This window comes from Stegostoma tigrinum, chromosome 6 (assembly GCF_030684315.1).
Source record: "Stegostoma tigrinum isolate sSteTig4 chromosome 6, sSteTig4.hap1, whole genome shotgun sequence".
Taxonomy (NCBI): Eukaryota; Metazoa; Chordata; class Chondrichthyes; order Orectolobiformes; family Stegostomatidae; genus Stegostoma; species Stegostoma tigrinum.
Genome location: NC_081359.1, coordinates 110,599,236 through 110,620,836, shown reverse-complemented (window position 1 = coordinate 110,620,836; position 21,601 = coordinate 110,599,236). Strand labels below are relative to the sequence as shown.

The following is a 21,601-nucleotide window of genomic DNA, read 5'->3' as shown; positions in this document are numbered from 1 at the left end:
TTTCAGTCTTCTGTCTCCAGCTTTGTAAATTTCTTTTTTGGATCCTCTTCAGTTGCTCTGCACTTTTCTGTTTTTTTTCTACAATTTGGCAGCCACATTTGTACACAGTGCTGCCCTTGTGGTCTAACCAAGATCTGTCACTTTCAGGTGCTAACTTATTCTACTGCCTGAGCCAACTCATTGTTGTACAACTTGCATGTAAAATGAACCCTTTAATGTAAAAAAAAGTCCTAAACTGCTTCAACTCACCTATTTAGCACACTATTCTTCAGTGGGATCTTGCTTGTGCAATTAGGCTGACTTTTGACATTATAACAGTTTATTTCATTCATATTCTTATATGCTGTAAGGCAGTTTGTCAAATCCTGTGCTAACGAGACACACTACGTAAATGCGAGCCCCTTTGCTTAGAAAATTTTTCAGGACTAATAAGTTGCATTTCTATCAAATATTAATGTGACTAAATTCCCCAGGCTGCTTCGTGAACAACTGTCAACTGACATTTGACATCAGTCCACATTGAAACTTTGGAACGTAGAAGAAATTTCGGGGAGTGGAACATTAAGGGAGCAAATTCCAAACTTCAGTCCTACACAGCTGAAGGTCTGGCTACCAAAAGTGGATGTTTTTATCCAATCATAAGATGCAAGCTTTTATAGACTTAACCTCCTTCTAGTTGTAATTTGGCTTGTTTCGACCACTCCAATAAAGATTTGGAGGCTATGACAATGCAAGTGAATATTTAAATGCTGTTCAAGTGTATCTGATTTAACTACCTTTCTATAGTAAGTAACAGACTCTTGCCATGGTCTGAGTGTAATATTTCTCCTCATCTCTCCTCATAGATTTAAGGTACACGATTGAAGCTATCTCCCATGGTTATTGACCCCTCTAATGGAAGAAAAGTGCCTTTTTATCCATTCTGTCAATATCCCTCAAAATCCTTATATACCTCTACCAGGTATGCTCTCGACCTTCACTGCTCCAAGGAAAACAAGTCCAGCTTATCCAATCTATCTTCATAGTTCAGACCCTTCAGTCCCAAACAGCATCCTGGTAAATCTCCTCCATACCCTCCTGTAGTGTAATCACACCCTTCTATAATGTGACCAGACCTCTACGTGGTATGACACTTCCACTTTATTCCATGCCTCAGTTAATAAAGACAAGTATCCCTGATGCCACCATAACCACCTTATACACCTACGATGCTAATTTTAGTGATCTCTGGATATCAGCAAAAAGGTCCCTCTGATCTTCAGTGCTTTCTAAGACTGTAACATTAATAGTGTAATTTCCTGCCTTGTAAGCCTCCCCAAGCTACTTACCTGACACATTTCCAGATTGAATTCCACTGGCCACTGCTCTACCCAGTTGTCAAGTTAGTTGATATCCTCCTGCAGTTTAGGTGTCCTGAATATTTATCAGCCTATCAATTTTTCTGTCACCAAATACCTGAAATTGTTGAAGAAACCCAGCAGGTCTGGAAGATTCTGTGGAGAGAGAGAGAGAGAAATAATGTTGAACTTTTCGGTCTGATTTGGCACCTCTTCAGAACTGTAGTTCTGGTTGAGCTCAAAACATGGTACGGTGGCTCAGTGGTTAGCACTGCTGCCTCACAGCACCAGGAACCCGGGTTCGATTTGCCATTGGCTGACTGAGCAGAGTTTGCACATCCTCCCCATGTCAGCATGGCTTTCTCCCAGATACTCCGGTTTCCTCCTACTGTCCAAAGGTGTGCAGACTAGGTGGATTGTCCATGCAAAATTGCCTGTAGTGTTCAAGGATGTGTAGATTGGATGGGTCTGGGTCTGGGTTGGATGCTCGGAGGGTCGGTGTGGACTTGTTGAGCTAATGGGCCTGTTCCTGCACTGAAAGGATTCTATGATGAAAGATGGAACTTTAGTTGAAATCCATGGGTGGTGAGGTTAAAGCTGGAGACAGTCAGTGGAAGGAGATATGACTGTGAAAGTGAGTTTTGGCAAGCATTTTATCCAACACTAGGGTGGAGGTAGAAAAGTGTGAATGAGCTGAAAAATTAAAATGGAAGTCCTGTCAGAGAGAAAAGCGTAACTTCTTCAAAATGGACATACCTGGAAGAGTGGAGGCAGTGAATTAAATGCAAACAAAACCAAAATACTGCAGATGCTGGAGAAAAATCAAACCTGGCTGCATCTGTGGCAAGAGAAAGAGTTAATGTTTTTGGTCAGATGTGACTTCTTCAGAGATTTTTTTTTGTTTTCCATGAACTTCTTGATCACACCGTCCTACATTGAATTTCATTAATGTACTCCTCAAATAGAAAGGACTGCAGCATTGAGATGAGATTCAATCTGGTATCGTAAAAACTTTTGTCTGGGTCTCTGGATTACTAGTTCAGTTGCATAACCACAATGTCCCTGCCTAGGAGCTGTGCATGGGACCAGCAGTGAAGAAATGCAGACATCTTGGAAGATTCTAGAATTGAAAAGGATTAGAAACAGAAGGGCAAAGGCTCGGCAGAATTTGAACGTGGAATTTTAAATTGGTGTTTTTGCACAGCCAAGAGCCAGCGTAGATCAGAGTTGATGGTTGAATATGTTGTGATGTGAGTTAGGACAATATGCAACAAAGTTGTTGGTAAGCTTAAGTTTATGGAGAGGTAACCAAGAGACTCTGTTGGAAGAAGAAAGAAAAGGATAGTAAGAATTTTAGCAGCACACGAGCTGCAGCAGGGGTGGACTCGGGCAATATTACTGAGTGGAAAGCAGAGACATTAAAACTGTGGTTGGATCTGCAATTGAGCGGTAAAGAATACAGACTGGGTTAGCATTTGCCACTGTTGCCCATAATGTGGCTCAGGTCATGGTAGAAATGATTTGAGTATTACTCCTACAGTTCTAATGCCTGACCCTCTTAATTGGGTCCAGGCTTGGAACTAATGTATGATTTCCTATTTCTGCATAAATCTAGCAATTTCTGAAGCGCCAGCCGGATGCTTGTGGTTTCTCAAAGCACTGTAATCTGTAATTAAAGCATGATAAATTTGTATTACTCTTTACTTTTGAGCAATATCTAGTGTTCTGTTGAAATGCTTACCAGTGTTCAAAGTCAAAAGCGTGAGTGGGAATGCAGAGGAACATGAAAGGAATGGAATTATCCCCATCTGGAACCAAAAGCTTAGTTAATCTGACTTTTAGTCTTAAACTAGAATCTCAACAGTGACATTCAGCAATGATTAATAGCTTCTTGCCAGTCCAGAGGTGATAAGGCAGCTAATGGAATTAACCACTGATTTGTACTGTGATCTTTGAGGTCACCCTTTGCTTCTCCCCTCCTAAAACCCTGTGTTAACTTGCATTGTGTGTGTTAGTTTAAGACGTATCATAGCCAGGTCCAAACCTGTGTCTACTCACTTGATATGATACATCTGCCTAGTAATAAAGTAAGAGATTATATAAACTAAAGTTACATTTCCTGGGATATATAAGGATAAGGTGATGTGGGAACTACGTGGAGTAAGGTATAAGGGAAGGATTTTCACTGAGTGTGCAGACTCAGACAAATGAACATAGTCTTAAAGTTAGATCTTTCAAGAGTGACATTGGGGAACACTTAACCGCATCAAGCTGCTCGAAACTGAACTTCTTAAAATAGCCGTTGAAGCTTGGTCCTAAGTATTAATTTCAAACCTCAAAGAACAAACAAAATTACGGCATAGGAGAGGCCCTTCAGCCCTCCAAGCCTGCGCCAATCCAGATCCTCTATCTAAACCTGTCACCTATTTTCCAAGGATCTGTATCCCTCTGCTCCCTGTCCATTCATGTATCTGTCTAGATACATATTAAATAATGCTACCATGCCTGCCTCTACCACCTCTGCTGGCAATGCGTTGCAGGCACCCACCACCCTCTGTGTAAAGAACTTTCCACGCATATCTCCCCTAAACTTTCCCCTCTCACCTTGAAATCATGACCCCTAGTAATTGAGTCTCCCCACTCCCTCTTTTTGGATGGTGGGTGCAGGTGCAGGGAAGCTTCTTGCTATCCACCCTGTCTATGCCTCTCTTGATTTTGTAGATTTCAATCAAGTCCCCCCTCAACCTCCCATCTTTGTAACGTAAATAATCCTAATTACTCAACCCCTCTTCATAGCTAGCACCCTCCATACCAGGCAACATCCTGGTGAACCTCCTCTGCACCCTCTCGAAAGCTTCCACATCCCTTTGGTTTGACCACATTTGGAGTACTGCATACTGTTCTGGTAGCTGCATTATCAAAGCCCTATACACCTGTAACATGACCTGCCAACTTTTGTACTCAATACCCTGACTGATGAATGAAAGTATGCCTTTCTGACCACACTGTTGACCTACGTTACCACCTTCAGGGTAGAATGGACCTGAACACCCAGAGCTCTCTGTACATCAATTTTCCCCAGGGCTCTTCCGTTTATTGTATAGTTTGCTCTTGAAATGGATCTTCCAAAATGCATCACCTCGCATTTGCCAGGATTGAACCTCATCTGTCATTTCTCCAATCTATAAGACTCTCCAATCTATCTATATTCTGCTGTAATCTCTGACAGTCTCCTTCCCTTCCTGCTACTCCACCAATCTTCGTGTCGTCTGCAAACTCGTTAATCAGACCATCTGTACCTTCCTCCAGATCATTTATGTATATCACAAGCAACAGTGGTCCCAGCACGGGTCCCTGTGGAAGACCACTGGTCACAGTTCTTCATTTTGAGAAACTCACTTCCACTCCAACTCTGTCTCCTGTACCCCAGCCAATTCTCTATCCATCTAGCTAGTACAACCTGGACCCCATGCGACTGACTTCACTTTCTCCACCAGCCTACCATGGGGAACCTTATCAAACACCTTACTGAAGTCCATGTAAATGTCATCTACAGCCCTCCCCTCATCTATCAATTCTGCCACTTCCTCAAAGAATTCTATCAAGTTGGTAGGACATGACCTTCCCTGCACAAAACCATGTTGCCTATCACTACTAAGCCCATTTTCTTCCAAATGCAAATAGATCCTTTCCGTCAGTATCTTCTCCAGCAGCTTCCCCACCACTCGTGTCAGGCTCACCGGTCTCTAATTACCTGCATTATCCCTGCTACCCTTCTTTAAACCGGGGGACAACGTTAGCAATTCTCCAGTCCTCCGGGACCTCACCAATGCTTAAAGATGCTGCAATGATATCTGCATAGGCCCCAGCTATTTCCTATCTTGCTTCCCTCACTAACCTGGGATAGATCCCATCTGGGCCTGGGACTTGTCCACCTTTTAGTGCCTTTTACAATACCCAACACCCCTCTTTCCTCAACCCCCCCCCTGCCCATGCTGACTTGACCAAGAGTAATCAAACATCTATCACTAACCTCAACATCTGTCATGTCTCTCTCCTCAGTGAATACCGACGCAAAGTACACAATAAGAATCTCTGATTTTCTGACTCCTGACTCCTCGCATTATAAGCCATGGCGGCAGGGTGGCTTAGTGGTTAGCACTGCAGCCTCACAGCGCCGGGGACCCGGGTTCAATTCCAGCCTTGGGTATCTGTGTGGAGTTTGCACGTTCTCCCCGTGTCTGTGTGGTTTCCTCCGGGTGCTCCGGTTTCCTCCCACAGTCCAAAGATGTGCAGGCTAGGTGATGGGCTAAGCTAAATTGCTCAGTGTTCAGGGGTGTGTGGGTTATGGGGTATAGGTCTGGGTGGAATGCTCCAAAGGGCAGTGTGGACTTGTTGGGCCAAAGGGCCTGTTTCCACACTGTAGGGAATCTAATCTAATCTAATCTAATCTATTTACTTCCCTCCTCTGTCCTTGAGTGGGCCAACTCTTTCTCTACTTACCTACTTGCTGTTTATCAGTAAAAGCCTTTGGTATTTTTCTTAACTCTGTTTGTTTGTTAAGGATATTTGATGACCCCTATTTAGCCGTCTAAACTCCTTGTTTCAGATTGGACCTACTTTCCTGATATTCTTCCAAAGCTTTGCCTGTTTTCAGTCACCTTACAGGCTTTAGTTACTACCTCCTTACTGTCTGCTAGCTGCCTCGTTTGGTTCCCATCCCCTTGCCACATTCGTTTAAACTCTCCCCAACAGCATTAGCAAAAGCAGCCCCTAGGACATTAGTTCCAGTCCTGTCCAGGTGTAGACCATCTGCTTTGTAATAGTCCCACGTACCCCAGAACTGGTCCCAATGTCAGAAAAATCTGAACTCCTCCCTCCTGCACCATCTTGCAGGCCACTCATTTATCCTGCCAATGCTTTTATTTCTACTGTGACTAGCATGTGGCACTAGTCGCAATCTTGAGATTACTACCTCTGAGGTCCTACTTTTTAACTTGGCTCCTAACTCCCTCAATTATGCTTGTAGGACCTCCATCCCATTTTTCATAATATATCATTGCCTTCCCCTTCAGAATGTCCTGCAGCCAATTGGAGACATCCCTGGCGTACACCTGGGAGGCAACGTACCATTCAGGAGTTTTGTTTTTGATGACAGAACCACGTTTCTACTCCCCTTACAATCGAATCCACTATGACTATAGCCCTTCCACTCCTTTTCATGCCCTTCTGTACAGCAGAACCAGCCACGGTGCCATGAACCTGGCTCCTGCTGTCTGGTGAGCCATCTACCCTAACAGTATCCAAAACGGTATACCTGTTTTGGAGGGAGATGACTGCAGGGACACCTGCACTGCCTTCCTGCCTTTTTTTTTGTCTTTCGGCCACCATTCCCTTTCTGCCTCAGCAATCCTAACCTGCAGTATGTTCAGCAAATTGGTCACACTATCCATGACTTCCTCAGCATAGCGGATGCTCCCAAGTGAGTCTATCCACAGCTCCAGAGCTGTCATACGGTCTAACAAGAGCTGCAGCTGGACACACCTGCATGCATAGGAGTCAGGGACATCAGCCGTGCTCCCACATTGAGCAAGAGCAGAAGAACACAGGTCTGGGTTCTCCTGCCATTTTCACTCTTAACTTAGTCCTATTGTAATATCAAATACTAGATAAATGAAATGAAAAAAAATTGTACCGAATCACTCTACTTGCCAACACATTTTAAAACAAAAGAAAAACTCATCGGTTTGAGTTATATTAACCAAAGGTATTACTGGATTTGGGACAAAGGAATTGGGTTACAGATCATCCAGGGTCTTTATTAAATGGTGGAACAGACTTTGAGGTGTTAAGTAGCAAATCTTGTCAGCTTTCAGCCTCAGCAACTCTTGCAGACCAAGTCAAAGTGCAAGAACATTGTGCTCAACATAAAGTGATCTAGATCCCTGAGCTTGATACCTCTGAATGACATTAAAGCCACAACACACAGGAGCAGAATTAGGCTATTCAGCCCATCAGGTTTGCTCTGCTATTCAGTGAGATCCTGGCTGATCTGATAAACCTCCATTTTCCCACCTTTTCCCCATAACCCTGGATTTCCTTGCTGATTAAAAATGTCTATCTTGATGTGGAATATTCTTAAAGCCCAGTCTTGACAGCCCTCTCCAGTTAAAAAGTGCAATGCAGTCGCATTATGGGGGAGGCTTTAGGACCATCAATTTTGCCTCTCTTCAACCTTTTCTACTGTCTGACTAAGAATCAGCTTTAAGCAGATCAAGAAAAATAGTTGCCAAGGATGGTTGTTGCAGCAGTATTCCCTCTTGATCTAATGAAAGCAAAATAGTGTGGATGCTGAATTCTTCTTCCAAATCTTCTTGTTTTTGCTCCTTTTAATCCGTTGTATTTTTTCCTCCTTCAGTGCAACTAATGGGATGACCACCATGTCTCATGAATATTTGAAGGCGAGCTATGTCTTAGACCTGGAGGCAGTGAAGGCAGGTGCTACCAGCCTCCCACATCTCAACAAAGCATTAGTGACGTCCTGTAAGAGGTTGAACAGGTGAGTCTTCATCCCTTGGAAACCAGTGGGATCACTTGTCTTTTTGCTTTAGCCTCACTGAGATGTATGATATTATTTAACAGTTTGGCCACGTAAATGCTGAGAAGCCAATTCTCCTGCCTGTGGAGTCAAGTGCCAGAAGTTATTGTCTCTGGAAAAGGGCTTTACCATTTAAAACTGAAATGAGCAGTTCCCTTCACGTGGCTGGGGGTACATCTAATTGCACAGCATACTGGAAGGGCACTGTGGCTTGTACCCCCAAGTAGTGAGTTTGGGAAGCCTGTTTCTAGAGTTAAAATGCCAGAAGTGGCATGGTGGTAAGTTTGTTTAGCACTGAAATCTATTCACCCCTTGTGCTAGAATCCAGAAACGGAAATTTGGTTTCACCAGTGCTGTTGAAATCTTGACATCAGCTCAAAATCCTACGGCAAGCTACAAACTGCAGCTAGTTTTGGGCAAGTGTTTACATGCCAGTTGCTGCAACCCCTCTTAACTGGACAATTGGGCTGAATGGCTTGGCTGCATGAGTGTGGGAGACCAGCGAAGAGATGAAGATGTTGTACAGAGTCTGAAGCTTCTCACCAACGCTAAGTGGCTAGGTTTGTTTTTCAGGATATCTACTTTGCTGAAATACCAGAGTGTCCTTCAGGAATGTTAAGACAGGAATCCCTTTCTGTGACCCTCATTAGATTAGATTGTGAGCCGTCATGATTGAGGCAAGAATGCTAAATTTCAAGCAATCAATGATTTACACTGCAGAACCAACATGCGTATATCATGACCCATTCTCTCCAAACAAAAGGAATATGATTCTTTTATTAGATTACCTGAGGGTTTGGGAAGCCCAACCCAGGGGTTGCTGGTAGCTTTCTCCACAGCAATACATTAGTGAATCAGAGACAACTTACCATGTAATCAACTTACTTTTCACCTGTAGTGTAAATTGTCATCCTTTGAAATTTGTTCTGATGAGGGCAATACAAAGTTTTGGCAGCGTGTTGCTCTTTAAAATGGTATTCATGATTTATAATGCCAACTGACTGGTGGATTATAGTTCTATATTTACATTCAGTTTACCTGCCTTAGCTCCCAATTGTTATACCCTCGCCTGAAGTATTTCTCACAACCTATCTACTATAGAATTTTTGATGCACAGTTAATGTTGTAAGGTGTGAAACATGTCCATCAGTTTGTCCAAAGTGCAATCATACATGTCTACAACTTGCACCTGTTTATCAGTTTTAACACAATCATCCCAAGGCATTGAAGGTTAAAGATGAAATGATCTTGTTATAAAATTGATTGAGAGATAAATACTAACGAGAGCATAAGGCAAGACTCCTCAACTTGAGTCATACAGTTGGGTCTTTTACATTCATCGATGAGAATTATCAAGAATGTAAGACCATTCCATACCTTTTGTCCTTCTTCACCATTTGGTTAAATTGTGGCTAATTTTGTCTCTGCTTGATTTGCCCTTGGTTCTATAACTCTTCAGTACAAAAGAAATTTACAATCTTCGTGTTGAAATTTTCAGTTATCCTCCATTCTCAGCAGTAATGCAGAAACAAAGTGCTGTGAATTTTGGAGATCTGAAATAAGAACAAAAAATGCTTGAACAGCTCAGCAGGTCAAGCAGTGTCTGCAGGCAGGTCGAAATGTTAAGTGTCTCTTTCCTTGGATACTAACTCACTTGCTATGATTTTCCAGTCTTGGCAGCTTCTCGAGAGAGAGAGAGAGATTTTCATTACCTCAGTGATAATGGGAACTGCAGATGCTGGAGAATCCAAGATAACAAAGTGTGAAGCTGGATGAACACAGGCCAAGCAGCATCTCAGGACCACGGATGCTGCTTGGCCTGCTGTGTTCATCCAGCTTCACACTTTGTTATCCTAGATTTTCATTACCTCTTGTTTTGTACTCCTCCCACCAGTGGAGATGGTTTCTCTCTATCTTCTGCAGCAATAACATTAATTTTTTTATTCATTCATGGGTCACTGGTGAAGCCTTCATTCATCGCCTATCCCAGATTGTGTCGTTGGTAAGTCTGTGGCTGACAGCAGAAGTGATGTGAGGTTTGTAGGTGCCTTTCATAGAAATGTAGAATCCTTACTGACCGGAAAGTGGCCGTTTGGCCCATATTATCCCATAACCTTGTGTTTACCATGGCGCATCCTCCACAAACCCAAGCAGACATTGGGAGAGTGTGCACATTCCACGCAGATGGTCACCCAAGGCTGGAATTGAAACTGGGTCCTTGGCTTTGTGAGGCAGCAGTGCTAATTGCTGAACCACTGTGCCACCAGAGTCAGCCACACTGATATGACCTTTTAATTTAGTATGAATGACTCCAGCAAGAATGTCAGATTCCCTTTCTAAGGGACATGAGTGAGCAAGATGGATTTTTATGACAATCTCGTAGTTTCATTAGGCACTCATTGACGCTATTTTAGTGCAGATTTTTTGATTGATTAACCAGTGGGATTCGAGCTTGTCTTTTTGTTCCTGGTTTGCTGGATGTATGTTGCTGGCTGGTACTTGGTAGAGGGAGTGATTTTTTTCTTCCTGTTGCTTCATAGTTGTCTGCTGTGTAAAGCCTTAAACCACTTGGTTGAGGTGTAGAGAAAAGCTCCAGTGTTCTGACTATCAGCCACAGTTGAAGGAGAGGAAATGATTCATGTGTTGTTGCAGCTGCAGGCAGGTCACGAGGAATCCCAACACAGTACGGCACTTCATCTAAACCAAACACCTCTTTCAGTCCCAGTGGTCCTTGGCTGAGGATCTGTGAACTGGTATCGTGCCCTGTCTTACATGCTCTTTATAGAAGCCACCTTCAATTACAGCTCACACAAATCATTTCAGTATCTACTACAGAGACGGTACAACTCAAACATTCCATTTGCACTTAACCTTATCAGCATGGCCATCTATTTCTTGGTCTCTGGTGTTTATCTGGCTTTCTTTCTCTGTAACTGAGAGTTGTGAAATGATTCATTTTGGTCAGAAAAACTGAGACACTGTTATGTATGGAAGAAAATTCTAAAGTGCATGCAGAAGTCATGGGACTTACCAGCCAACTTATCAGCCGTGAGTGAATGGTGGAGCAGGCTCAGTGGACTGAATAGCCTAATTTCTGCTCCTAGGTCTAATGGTCTAGGGTCTGTATGTGTGTAAGCCGTTGGAGGTGACTGGGCAGGTTGGGAGAAGGATTACAAATGGTTTACAAACAAGGGACAAGAGCAGGCCACTTGGCCCTTTTGAGCCATTGAATAAGATCATGGCTGATCTCATTTTAAGCTCATTTTGGCATTCCTGCATACCCCTCCCAATAATCTATTATCCCCATGGTAATCAAAAATATGTTTACCTCTGTTTTTAAAAAAAAAAGTTTAAAGATTCTGCATTCAATGCTTTTCGAAGAAAGAGATTCCAGACTCAACCCTCAAAAAATTATTTTCCTCATCTGTCTTAAATGGGTGACCCAGGTCAAATCTCCTCAGTATCTTGTTTCAATTAAGTCACTTACAACTTTTCTAAACTCCAGAGGATACATTCCTACCCTGTTTAGCTTTCTCCCCCAAAGGCAGTCTGGTCATTCTGGGTTTCAGTCTAGTAAAAACTGAAGAAAATTGCCAATGCTGTAAATCAGGAACAAGAAACAAAGTTGCTGAGAAAACTCAGCAGGTCTGGCAGCATATGTGAAGTAGAAAACCGAGTTAATGTTTCGGGTCTGGTGACCCTTCCTCCGAACTGGTAGTCTAGTAAACCTTGTCTGAACTGTGTGGCAAATTAGTGCTGTTCTGTAAGTATGTTGACCAGTGTTGTACACAGTACTCCGGATGTGGTCTCCTTGTTGCCCGCATAAGCGTAACCTCCTTACTCTTGAATCCACTTGCCATTTAAAAATAAATCATCACGTTACTTTACCTTTCCTGATTATTACTAGTACCTGTGTACTCACCACCTCTGATTCGTGCAGTAAGACACCCATACTTTCCACATCTCACAGCTCTGCAATCTCTCAGGATTTCAGTTTTTTAAACATTATTCTTTCTGCCAAGATGGGCAGTGTCACACTTTACCACATTGTACTTTATTTGCCAGATTTTTTTCCCACTCACTTAACCCATCTGTTCTTTTGTAAGCTCATTATGTCCTCTTTTTAACCTATCTTTGTGTCATCAGCAAGGTTAGCTCCTATCCCTTAGATCCATTCCTGCAAATCGTTCATATAATTGGTAAAGAGTAGAGGCCCCTGCACCAACCCCATATGGCACGCTATTTGAGAAATCCTGCCAACCTGAAAAAGATCAATTTAATCCTGCTGTCTGCTTTTTAGCAAGCCAGTCTTCTATTCATGGCAATATGTTACCACTAAAGCTTTGGTTTTTTCGTAATAACCTTTTGTGGCTTCTTATCAAATGCTTTCTAGAAATTGAAGTACCATGTATCCACTGGTTCCCCTTTATCTGCAGCACTCCTGCTGTAAAAGTTCGTTTTTCACGGGACTCCAATAAATTAGTTAACCATGGTTTCCCTTTTTTTAAAAAAAAAATCCATGTTTTTGTCTGATTACTTTGGACTTATCCAAGTGCTCGGTTATAAGTGTTTTAATGATAGCTTCTAACGTTTTTCCTATGAAAGCTAATTGGCCTGTGATTTCCTGATTTCTGCTTCTCTCCCTTTCAGAATAGGCATGTTGCATTTGCTGCTTTCCAGTTTAAAGGAACCTTCCTGAATCTCTAGTAAGATTTAGAAAATTAAAACCAATGCATCAACTTATGAGCTGGTGCTTCTTTTTCCTATCTGTCCTGTCCATCCAGCTCTCTTTCCTGACTTGGAAATATGTCAGCATTCCTATCGCTGTGTCAAAGTCCCGAATTTCCCATCTCTCACTGTATTGTGGGTATACCTACATCAAATGGCGTGCTGTATTTTAACAAGGCAGCTCACCACTACCTTCTCAAGGGTAACTAGGGAGGGCTATAATGCTGGTCCATCAACACTCTCATCCTGTGGATGAAATAAACAAAAATATCATAATCTTCATTAATAGGTTGATAGTGTTAAAGAGTAAGGAAGTTATGTTGAACTTGCATAAATACTAGTTCAGCCTGAACTGGGAATATGATGTCCAGCTGGGGCTACCAATTTTTATAAGTCATGATTCACTTTCATAAGAAACCTTTAGAAAGAGTGCAGAAAAGATTGACTAAAATGGTTATAATGGAATAAAATGAGGAACATCACTTAAGAGTAGTTTGGAGAAGCTGTATCTTTTTTCAGGAAGAGAAGGTTGAGAGTGGGTTTGCTAGATAGATTCAAAATCATGAGCATTCTAGATAGTAGATTGGGAAGAACGGGGATCCAGGGAGCACTAATTTAGGGTACTTAGCAAAAGAAATTTTCTTTACTCCGAGTAGTAAGGGAATGGAACGCTTTGCCAGCAACAGTACTAGATTCGCCAACTTTAGGTACGTTTAAGGCGTCACTGGATAAGCATATGGACGTACATGGAATAGCGTAGGTTAGATGGGCTTCAGATCGCTATGACAGGTCAGCACGACATCGAGGGCTGAAGGGCCTGTACTGTGCTGTTATGTTCTATGAAATAGTGGCATCATGTGGAAATTGTTTTCATACTATGAGAAATTAGGATCTGCAGTATATTTGAGGATGTGTTTGAAACAGGCTGAATTGTGACCTAAAAGAGAGAATTGGATAATATTTGAAAGGGCAAAGCTTTCTGGGATTATGGGTGAAAGGTGTGTAGTGTGACTAGGCGAGGTGCTCTTGCAGAGACCAAGCACGTTTAGGCCCTGATGGGTGGTAGTGACAGGTTCCCCTCCCTGCAGGGCATGAGTCTGTGAACGGTTTGGAAAGTCTGGCAGTTTTTATGACTATTTAGTTGAGTGTTTGGACTTAGGTGCACAATGCCAGTGATTTGCAACCATGTTCCTGGGGTCATAGCAAATGATAAAGGTTTTTTAATGGCATGAATTTTAAGTAACCAATTTATCTGACTGAGACCAAGGTTGATAGCATGGACCTGATATCTGCACTTCTTTTTTAAAAAAAAATTTACTATAAGTGACTTTTTTATTCATTCATGGGTTGTCGGTATCACCAGCCAGGCCAGCATTTATTGCCCATCCATAATTGCCCCAGAGAGTAGTAAAGTGTCAGTCACATTGCTGTGGGTCTGGAATCACATGTAGGCCTGACCCGGTACTGATGGCAGATTTCCTTCCGTAAAGAGCATAAGTGAATGAGAAGGGTTTTCCCGACAGTTGACAACCATTTTATGGTCATCATTGGATCTTAATGTTAGACTTTTTATTGGATTCAATCTCTGACATCTGGCATTGTGTCCCCAGAACATTACCTGGGTATTTGATTAATGGCCCAATGATAATAACATTATCTTCAAATTAGACTACAGTTGAAAGTAAACAGATATAAACCAGTGGCATTTAATACTACTTATGGGAACTCTCATCTCCTAACAAACATGTTCTTTACATGCACACACTCAAACACATAAATAGGGAACATAGGTTATTGGCCGAGGTAGAGAAAAAAGTGGAAAGTCCCCTCAGTGGTCTTTGCCACACATTTCTGATGTTGAGGTTATTTTACTTCAGCCAGACAGGCCATTGATGTTCAGTTGTCTTTCTCTGGAAGATTACACTGGATTACAAAATGTTCAGTGACTGGTTTCATTTGGAAAATGTCGTTGGTTTATTGTTTAAAAAATACAGTGCACACTAGTTGCCAAAGGAAAAGTAACAGGTTTCCTACAAGCTTTACAACTTCTTTCCTAATGGCTAAAACAGTCAGCTTCTTCTGGGGAGAACAACACAGTCTTTTGTGCCTTTTCTCTCTGTGAATCTGTTTCTCTTAACTTGTTTCCCATTCCAACCTATTCAGTTGGCTGAGAATCAATCAGTTTCCGTTATAAACAACTCCCCTGCTTCTGATCATCTGCACATTGCAGGAACTCACAGCTACAAAATGGGGTTCACAATAGGTATTGAATGCCTTGCTATGGAATTATGCAACCAACCTGGTAAATCTGCGCTTTCTGAAAAGCGTGCATTTGTCCTTGCCATTCAGTTTTTAAACACCCCAATGTCACCAGCATTAGCTTTGTCTTCGATACCATAATTCCAACAAAACTCATCTCAAAACTGGGTCCTAGGACTCTGCCACCACCACAGTATATCACACTATATTCTGCATTCTGTTTTGAATACTTGGGTAAGAGATTTGCCAGATCAACCTGCAAAATGATACTTTATGCTGTATTTTGGGACACATTACAATATAAAACAAATCCAATTGAATTGAATGGAAAAGTTATACTGGAACTGTATAAAATGTTGGTTAGGCCATAGCTAGAGTATCGTGTGTAGTTCTGGAATCCACTTTATAAGATGGATGTGATTTGACTGGAAAGGGTGCAGAGGAAATTCACCAGGAAGTTGCCTGGGCTGGAAAGTTGTGAAGAGAGACTGGGATTGTTTTCCTTGAAGTGGTAGAGACTGGGATGGGGGCGGGGTCGGGGAGGGCGGGTACATGGTTGAGATGTAAAAAATTGAGGAGCATAGACAGGGTAGATGGTAAGGAATTTTTCCCCTTGGTAGAGAGACCAGTGACCTGGGGCATTGGGTTAAGGTAGAGGGTAGAAGGTTGCGTGGAGATGTGAGGAAAAACTTGTTCAGCCAGAGGGTGTTGGGAATCTGGTAGTTCATGCCTGTAATGGTGGTACAGGCAGGAACTCAGCATTAAAGAAGTATTTAGATATGCGCTTGTGATGCCAATGCATACAGGCCATGTGCCAAGTGCTGGAAAATGGGATTCAAATAGGTGACTGTTTCATTCACTAGTTCTGTGTATTTTTGGCCCAGTATAAAGGGGAGTAAACTAATTGAAGTAAATAAATTTTTTTTCAACTTTATTTTTTTGTTTTGCTATAACCTGCCTGTGCGTCTTTGTGGACATGGGAGATTTGTGTTTTTTTTTAAATTTGTGGGATGTGGATGTCACTGGCTGGTCAACATTTATTGCCCCATCCGTAGTTGCCCTTGAGAAGGTGGTGGTAAGCTGCCTTCTTGAACAGCTGCAGTCCACCTGCTGTAGTTGACCCATGATGCCATTAGGGAGGGAATTGCAGGATTCTAACCCAGTGACGGTAAAGGAACGGCAATATGTTTCCAAGTCAGGATGGTGAGTGGCTTGGAGGAAAACTTGAAGGTGGTGGTGTTCCCATTTATCTGCAGTCCTTGTCGTTCCAGATGGGAACGGTTATGGGTTTGGAAAGTGCTGTCTGAGGGTCTTTGGTGAATTTCTGCATTGCATCTTGTAGATGGTACACACTGCTGCTTGCCACTTAGTATCGGTGATGGAGAGAGTGGACAAGTTTTGTTATTGGGGGGGAATGGCTGAACCCTTCTGACAGTTAAACCAAAATACAAGCCACAGTCTAATTTCCCCTCCAATAATTACCCTGAAACACCCAAAGAAGCTCACCTTTCCCCTCGTAATCTGTAAAGAATGGCTACAAGAAAGGCAGACAATCCCTGATGTCCACTTTATAAATAACAAGAAACAATTTATTCATTTAAGCCTAACAATGGACAAATTAACAGAATTACAAACAACTGACAATTCCTCCTCGACTACTAACTGCACCCTAACTGGTCTAAATTCAACCTGAATACTGTTCAAATAAATGCAAGTCCCACCTGTATGAACCCAATTAATAAGACAACAATAAATTAAAACTTAGTCTGTGTGAACTTGGAGAGTGTCTTCTGTTGATCTCGTGTCACAAATGTCTTTCAGTTGCTGTCTCTGCTGTCTTGGATTTTTTTTTCTTTAATTTCTTCAGTGAGGACTTTGAGCTAAAATGCTGTGGTACATTTTTGGAGAGCTTAAACTTGGTTTTCACAAAAAATTATGTCTCAAATGACGGACTTGCTTTTGCTCCAGATGGCGGTTTTCTCCCCAACCGATTTTCCAAATGCCACCCCCTCATACCCATAATGACACAAGTGTATTTAAGTCGGACTGGTTCAATGTTCTCAACGCCATCAGTGTTTTTTTTAATTCAATTGGCTTTCTGTATCAAAGTGCTTGGTTTAAATTAATTGGCCAAATTCAAACTTCCTGTTTTGGTTTTTAAAAAAAAGTGCTGCTTGGCCTTTCAATATAAATGTTTCAATTGCTAGGCACTTTCTGAACTGCACCCTCCAGCTGCTGCTGCCAGACATTCGAATGGCGGAGTGGAATCGATGGGCCGAATGACCTTACTTCCGCTCCTATGTCTTATCGTCTAAAACAACTCGTAAACAGAAAAAACACAGTCTCGTAAAGCGATAACGCACTGCTTTTCCCCACTATCATTTTTACCAACAAATTCCAACTTCGAGCCTTCCAGTTCGTGAATACAGAACCCAACTTGTAACATTTGTGGGTGTAGTGCCAATCAAACGGACTGCTATCTCCTGGATGGCATCAAGCTTGTTGAGTGTTACTGGGGCTGTACTCCATTTAGGTAAGTGAGGAGTATCCCACCACACCCCTGACTTGGTCTCGCAGATGGTGGATGGGGTTAAGGAGACAGAAGATGAGGCACTCACGGCACTATTCCTAGCTTCTGGCCTGCGCTTGTAGCCACTGTTATTATATGGTGAGTTCGGTTGAGTTTCCGGTCAATGATAACCTCAAGAATATTGATAGAGGGGGGATTCAGTGGTAACACTGTTCGATGTCAAGGGACAGTGGTTAGATTGACCGTCACAAATGAGAGACATAGCCTGGCGTTTATTTCACTTGCCACTTGTCAGCCCAAGCCTGGGTATTGTCCAGATCTTGTTGTATTTGAACATGGACTGCTTCTGTATCTGAGGAGTCTTGAATGGTGCTGAATATTAAGCAATCATCAGCGAACATCCCCATTTCTGACCATAGGATGGAGGGAAGGCCGTTGATAAAGCAGCTAAAGATGGTTGGGCCTAGGAAACTACCCTGAGGAGCTCCTGCAGAGATGTCCTGGAGCTGAGATGACTGACCTCCAACAACTAACGACCATCTTCCCCTGTGTCAGGTATGACTTGAACCACCACAGAGGTTTCCCCCCCATACCCGTTGATTCCAGTTTTGCAAGGGCTCCTTGATGCCACGCTCAGTGGAATGCAACCTTGATGTCAAGGGCTGTCACTCTCTCCTCACCTCTGGACTTCAGCGTTTTTGTCCATGTTTGAACCAAGGCTGTAATGAGGTCAGGGGCTGAGCGGTCCTGGCTGAACCAAACTGGGCATCGCTGAGCAGATAGAGTAGACTGATGGGTTGGTAATTGTTCGGGTTGGATTTGTCCTGCTTTTTACGTACAGGGCTTAGTGGGCAATGTTCGACCATTGTCAGGTAGATACCAGTGTTGTAACTGCTGGAACAGCTTGGCTAGGGGAGCAGCAAGTTCTGGTGCACAAGTCTTCAGTACTATTGCTGGAATTTTGTCAGTCCCTGTAGCCTTGGCAGTATCCAATGTCTCCAACCGTTTCTTGATATTATGTGGAGTGAATCGAATTGACTGAAGACTAGTATCTGTGATTCTGGGGACCACTGGAGGAAGTAGAAGAAGCCACGCAGCTCTGACTGAAGATTGATGCAAATGCTTCAGCCTTATCTTTTGCGCAGATGTGCAGGGCTCTTCCATCAGAGAGGATGGGGATATTGATTGGACCTCCTCCAGAGAGTTGTTTAATTGTCCACCATCATTCACGACTGGATGAGGCAGGACTGCTGAGCTTAGATCTGCTGTGTTGGTTGTAGAATTGCTTAGCTCTCTCTATTATTTGCTGCTTATGCTGCTTGGCATGCAAGTAGTCCTGTTAGTGGCTTCACCAGGTTGACACTTCATCTTCAGATATACCTGTGCTGCTCTAGGTATGCCCTCCTTTTATTATCCATTAAACTAGGGTTAATTTCCTGGCTTGATGATAGTGATTGAGTGGGGGACATGCGGGCCATGAGGTTACAGATTGTGCTGGAGTATAATTCTGCTGCTGTTGACGGTCCACAGTGTACCAAGGATGCCCAGTCGTGAGTTCCTAGATCTGTTCACAAAGTCTATTCCATTTACCATGGTGATAAATGACACGATGGAGGTCATTTTTGATGTGAAGGTGAGATTTTGTCTCCACAAGGACTGTGCGGTGGTCATTCTTACTGATGTTATGGACAGATGTACCTGCACATGATGGATTACTAAGAATGAAGTCAAGTCTGCTTTTTCCCTCTTGTTGGTTCCCTCACCACCTGCCGCAGACCCAAACTAGCAGCTATATCCTTCAGATCCCAACCAGCTCGATCAGTAAGACTGCTGCTGAGCCACTGTTGGTGGCTGGATGTAGGAATACCTCATCCAAAGTACATTTTGTCTCCTTTCCATTCTTGGTGCTTCCTTTATACTTTCATTGTATCTGGGCTTTGCTGGTACGACCAGCATTTGATCCCAACCCTAAATTGCCCTTGTGGTAGATAAGAGTCAAGTAAATGGAGAATATTTGCAGACCTGTGAGTAAAAAGCCAAGAAGGGGCACTAATTAACTTGTTCTTTCTGAGAACTAGCACAATTGCAGTGGTCCATTGGTGGTCATCTCTGAAAATATCACGGAAAATCAGTAGGTGTTTTACAGTGTCTGTGTCTAAGCTATGCAAGTGAAGTTAATGAGCAGTCAACCAAGACCTGATCACATAAGCCATGGAGACTGAAATGAATAATCCTGTAACTGCATGTCTCTGGTTTTAAATATTTTGTTTTTTTTTTCTTGGGATATGGGTATCACTGGCAAGGCTAATGTTTATTATCTCTTCCTTTTTTGAGTCAACCCACACTGTTGTGGGTCTGGAGTCACGTGTCGGCCAGATCAGACAAGAATGGTAGCTTTCCTTCCCAAAAGGTCATCAATGAATCTGCTAGGTTTTCGTCAACAACTGATTAGATTCAGAGCCAGCAATATCGAAATAGTTTTGTATTCAAGACTTAATTTTCATTAACTGAATTTAAATTCAGAGACCCCTATTCAAAAAGGGGTGTGATCATAAGCTGATTAGCCTAATATCAAAGAACAAAGAAAATTACACCATGGGAACAGGCCCTTCAGCCCTCCAAGCCTGTGCCAATCCAGATCTTCTATCCAAACCTGTCGCCTATTTTCCAAGGACCTGTATCCCTCTGCTCCCTGCCCATTCATGTATCTGTGTAGATACATATTAAATTACACTAGCATGCCCACCTCTACCACCTCCGCTGGCAACGCGTTCCAGGCACCCACCACCCTCTTGTAAAGAACTTTCCATGTGTATCTCCCTTAAACTTTTCCCCTGTCACCTTGAAATCGCCACCCCTTGTAATTGAGCCCCCACTCTGGGTGGGGGACAGCTTCTTGCTATCCACCTGTCTATACCCCTCATGATTTTGTAGACCTCAATCAGGTCCCTCCTCAACCTCTGTCTTTCTAATGAAAATAATCCTAATCTCTTCACCCTTTCTTCATAGCTAGCACCCTCCATACCAGGCAACATCCTGGTGAACCTCCTCTGCACCCTCTCCAAAGCATCCACATCCCTTTGGTAATGTGGTGACCAGAACCGTACATAGTATTCCAAATGTGGTCGAACTAAAGTCCTATACAACTGTAACATGACCTGCCAACTCTTGTACTCAATACCCCGTCTGTTGAATGAAAACATGCCGTATGCCTTCCTGACCACACTGTTGACCTGCGTTGCCACCTTCAGGGTAGAATGGACCTGAACGCCCAGATGTCTCTCTCTACATCAGATTTCCCCAGGGCTTTCCATTTACTGTATAGTTTGCTCTTGAACTGAATCTTCCAGAATGCATCACCTTGCATTTACCTGGATTGAACTCCATCTGCCGTTTCTCCGCGCACCTCTCTAATCTATCTATATTCTGCGTTCTCTGACAGTCTCCTTCACTATCTGCTACTCCACCAATCTTGTCACCTGCAAACTGGCTAATCAGACCATCTGTACCTTCCTCCAGATCATTTATGTATATCACAAACAACAGGGGTCCCAACACGGATCCCTGTGGAGCACCACTGGTCACAGTCCTCCATTTTGAGAAACTCCCTGCCCCTCCAACTCTGTCTCCTGTTGTCCAGCAAGTTCTCTATCCATCTAGCTAGTACAGCCTGGACCCCATGCGACTTCACTTTCTCCATCAGCCTCCCATATCGTAGGTGACATGTTGGAGCTAATTGTTAAGAATTGTTGATAGAAGTGCATTTGGAAAATGCAAATCCTAATTGTAATCTAATCAAGCAGAGTCAGCGCAGCCTCATGAAAGGGAAATGTATCTAACTATTTTGTTAACGTCTCAACAAGAATGGATAGAGGGGAGCTAGCAGATGTGTTGCATTTGGACTTGCTGAAGGCAAGTTACCTCTCAAAAGGCTAAGTCATAAGAAAGAAATCACGGAGTTCAAGGTTGTATATTGGTATGGATAGAGAATTGGGTGATGGGCAAGAAATAGCGAGTAGGAGTAAGGAGTAACAGTGTGGAGCTGGAGGAACTCAGCAGGCCAGGCAGCATCAGAGCAGGGAAGTCAATGTTTTGGGCTGAAACACTTTGTCAGGACTGGGGAGGGGGAGGTGGAGGGTAGCTCAGAAA

The 21,601-nt window shown here is 42.9% G+C and overlaps 1 protein-coding gene across 2 annotated transcripts in view; it reads left to right on the top strand.

The window, feature by feature from the left end:
* The window catches only part of inppl1a (inositol polyphosphate phosphatase-like 1a), a 268,648-nt gene that overhangs the window by 99,449 nt on the left and 147,598 nt on the right, over window positions 1-21,601 (top strand). For both annotated transcript variants that reach the window (XM_048533393.2, XM_048533395.2), the window contains exon 5: window positions 7,756-7,896. In XM_048533393.2, coding sequence (XP_048389350.1) covers window positions 7,756-7,896 — 141 coding nt within the window. The remainder of the gene's footprint in view (window positions 1-7,755; window positions 7,897-21,601) is intronic.